We start from the raw sequence: 2,791 nt of genomic DNA, 5'->3' as shown, positions 1-2,791 counted from the left end.
TTTTCTTTCTACATAAATTTTTTTTCTCAAGTTACAATTGAGGATCATGTAAGTTTTTATTTCATTACCATATTTCAATTTCACATGATCATAGAGTCTTAGAATTGGAAGAGATCTTATGCACTATTTTAGAAACCAGCCTTCTGTGCATTCCATCTTAAGAATTCTTTGCACTTAATTTGAAATTAGTTTAAGCTTGATTACTTTATAAATACACTTGATTTCCTGTACATAGACAGGAAATACTTCTACTTTTAGAACTGTAAACAATTCCTATTTCTTTTTCTGGCAAAGTGGTTTCTCACAGAAAGTAACCCTTTTTTAATTTTTAATGCGCAAAAAATCCATCAGACTTTTTTCATGGATTCGGATTTATTTTATCGACATGTTGCTATAAGATGATTCTAAATATTATTATAAACTTTAACATATTTAGTATGTAGCTTAATTTATTTACTGATATAGAGTAAGATGCAGAAATGTTCAATTTAAGCACCAAAATGCAAAAACAAAAACTTTAATTATATCCATTGATATTGTGCTGATTACTCTTTATAACTTACTTAGGTAAATTTAGCCAGTATGTTGGCAGCTCTGTCAAGAAGATTATAAAATGTATTATTTCTTTATGTTGACATGGAACGGGCCATTTTTATTCCTGCCTGTTGTGACACTTCTCTGACATGAATTCGGTCTGGTTTCTCACAAAGCAAGAGCTTTGGATTTTCCCCATGAGTGTAAGACTAGTGCTTGGACTTTGTGTCCAGATAGGCTGCTTTTTTGGTTGCCCAATATAGGTTTTGCCAAGTACGATGGGTCAGTTGATAAGTTGGCTTATGTACATTCCAGAAGATTCCTGGCCTCTGGACTGATGTTCAGGGTAACTGTCCATTAGTCTGCATCTGAAAGCTTGTATTTATCTTGACACCATTAGGCCTAATTCCTATGGTGACTCTGCCCCTACAGACTCATTTCCTCGTATACCGAGATTTGACTTAGATCCCTCTCTTCTGAGTCATCTTTGGAAAACACGATTTTCGTATTTATTGTGCGTCTCACTTTGGCTCATTGAGACATTCAGAGTTATTAACAAAAGTGCAGAGATTTTGTTTTCAGTTTTCTGGGACTCTGGGAATAACATTAGATGACAGCTGCCCTTTCAAAAATTATCCCACTTATTTTGTAGTTTCCAAACAAATACATGCTAAGTTAGAAAACATTACATATGTCACAATAAAAGATTTTTTTCTTTCAGTTGTTCACTGTCTGCTCCACTTTCATTCTTTTGGGCATAATACACAAGGATGAGGTGTAGTCTAGGTGTTTTGCCCTGACGTTGAGAAAAAAATGTTGAACCCACATCCCAGGGTCTAGTCCTTTTATAACAAAGCGTCTTATTGTAACAAACCCTCTGACTGTGAAAAACCAGATGCCAAGTCTTCAAACAGCTGATCATGCTCTAATACTAAACAACTCTCCGAAAATACTAATGCCAATCTTAAGAGTTCGGGTTAGAACTGTGAAATTGCTCCTGTGTGAAATGGCTCCAGCTTTTAGGAAGCACTGGCACAGGAGCTAACGAAATGGTGAGTCTCAGCTCATACATGAAAGAATGTAAGATTACTGTTGCTGAGAAGCCCAGAAATGGTTGTTTAACATCCATCTGGATAATTTAAGAGGTATCCTTGCCTTCTTTCACTATTCACAGAATCGGGAGTAGTTTTATGTTTTAGTTACTTACCTAGAGATCATTTGCTTTAATACAATTAAGAAATCAGAACACTTGTTATAGTTTTCTGAAACTTTAATTCATCTTTAAATTTACTCATTGTAAACTCATCTTGCTTTTGTCTTCGTGAAGTATTGGAAATGGCATTTCATGGACTCACCTTTGATTCACGTGTTTAAACTTTGACACTCATATACAAGAATTTTCTCTCTCACTCTTCTGATCATCCATAAATCGCAGTGCAGTGTCGATTTTTGGAGGTTTGGTTTACTGAATTGGAATATATATACCAAATAAAGAATGCTGCTTCTCCGAAGCTAGGGATTGAACACACTCATTGCTATAGTTCTCTTCCCTCTCCAAAGTTCTTTCATATTCTGTTTGTTTAATTTGATGTTTAAGGCTACTCAGTTACAGCTGCTGCATTGTAGCTAGTCTTTTAAAACTATATATTAACTTATTTGGTTTGATTGTTCTTGGGGGAAATGAGGGGAGGGAAAGGGGGCAAGAAAATTAAGAGAATTCTTAAAATATAAGTGGGGAAACTGCTCAGCTGAAGTTTTATGAAAATCTGACTTGAGTGTTTTTGTTTTTTTTTTTTGTTTTCATTTGCTGTGCTTATATAAACAGTGTGACACCATCGCCACAACAGGTTCGGGTCTGTCCTCCCCATATGTTACCTGAAGATGGAGCTAATCTCTCCTCTGCTCGTGGCATTTTGTCGCTTATCCAGTCTTCTACTCGTAGGGCTTACCAGCAGATCTTGGATGTGCTAGATGAAAATCGCAGGTGATTGGCCATCAGAGACTCTTGCCAGCTTTATTGCATATTTTTTGGCTCCTTTTAGTGGACTGTGGTGTCTTCCTTTTATGTTTGCACCTTTGTCTCTTTCTAAGATGCGGTGGTTGGAAACAGTTTGCTTTGCTTTCTTTTAATTTGAAATTGTTGTCCAAAATTCACATTTCACAAGATTCGGTTAGCTTCTCTTCAGTCAGGGAGAGTATTCAGTTAATTACTACACTGGAAGTGTAATGATTTTTTTCGAAGGCTTCATCAACCTCT

The 2,791-nt window shown here is 35.9% G+C and overlaps 1 protein-coding gene across 14 annotated transcripts in view; it reads left to right on the top strand.

Annotated features, from left to right (window-relative positions):
- Window positions 1-2,791, top strand: part of MFF (mitochondrial fission factor) — a 35,884-nt gene that overhangs the window by 22,253 nt on the left and 10,840 nt on the right. For 7 of the 14 annotated variants that reach the window (XM_011364065.2, XM_011364063.2, XM_011364061.2 and 4 more), the window contains one exon: window positions 2,360-2,518. The exons of the other annotated variants lie outside the window; for them this stretch is intronic. In XM_011364065.2, coding sequence (XP_011362367.1) covers window positions 2,360-2,518 — 159 coding nt within the window. The remainder of the gene's footprint in view (window positions 1-2,359; window positions 2,519-2,791) is intronic. 14 annotated transcript variants of the gene reach the window in all.

Source organism: Pteropus vampyrus, unplaced genomic scaffold, assembly GCF_000151845.1.
Source record: "Pteropus vampyrus isolate Shadow unplaced genomic scaffold, Pvam_2.0 Scaffold93, whole genome shotgun sequence".
NCBI classification, from domain to species: domain Eukaryota; kingdom Metazoa; phylum Chordata; class Mammalia; order Chiroptera; family Pteropodidae; genus Pteropus; species Pteropus vampyrus.
This window is presented reverse-complemented; position numbering and strand designations above follow the sequence as displayed.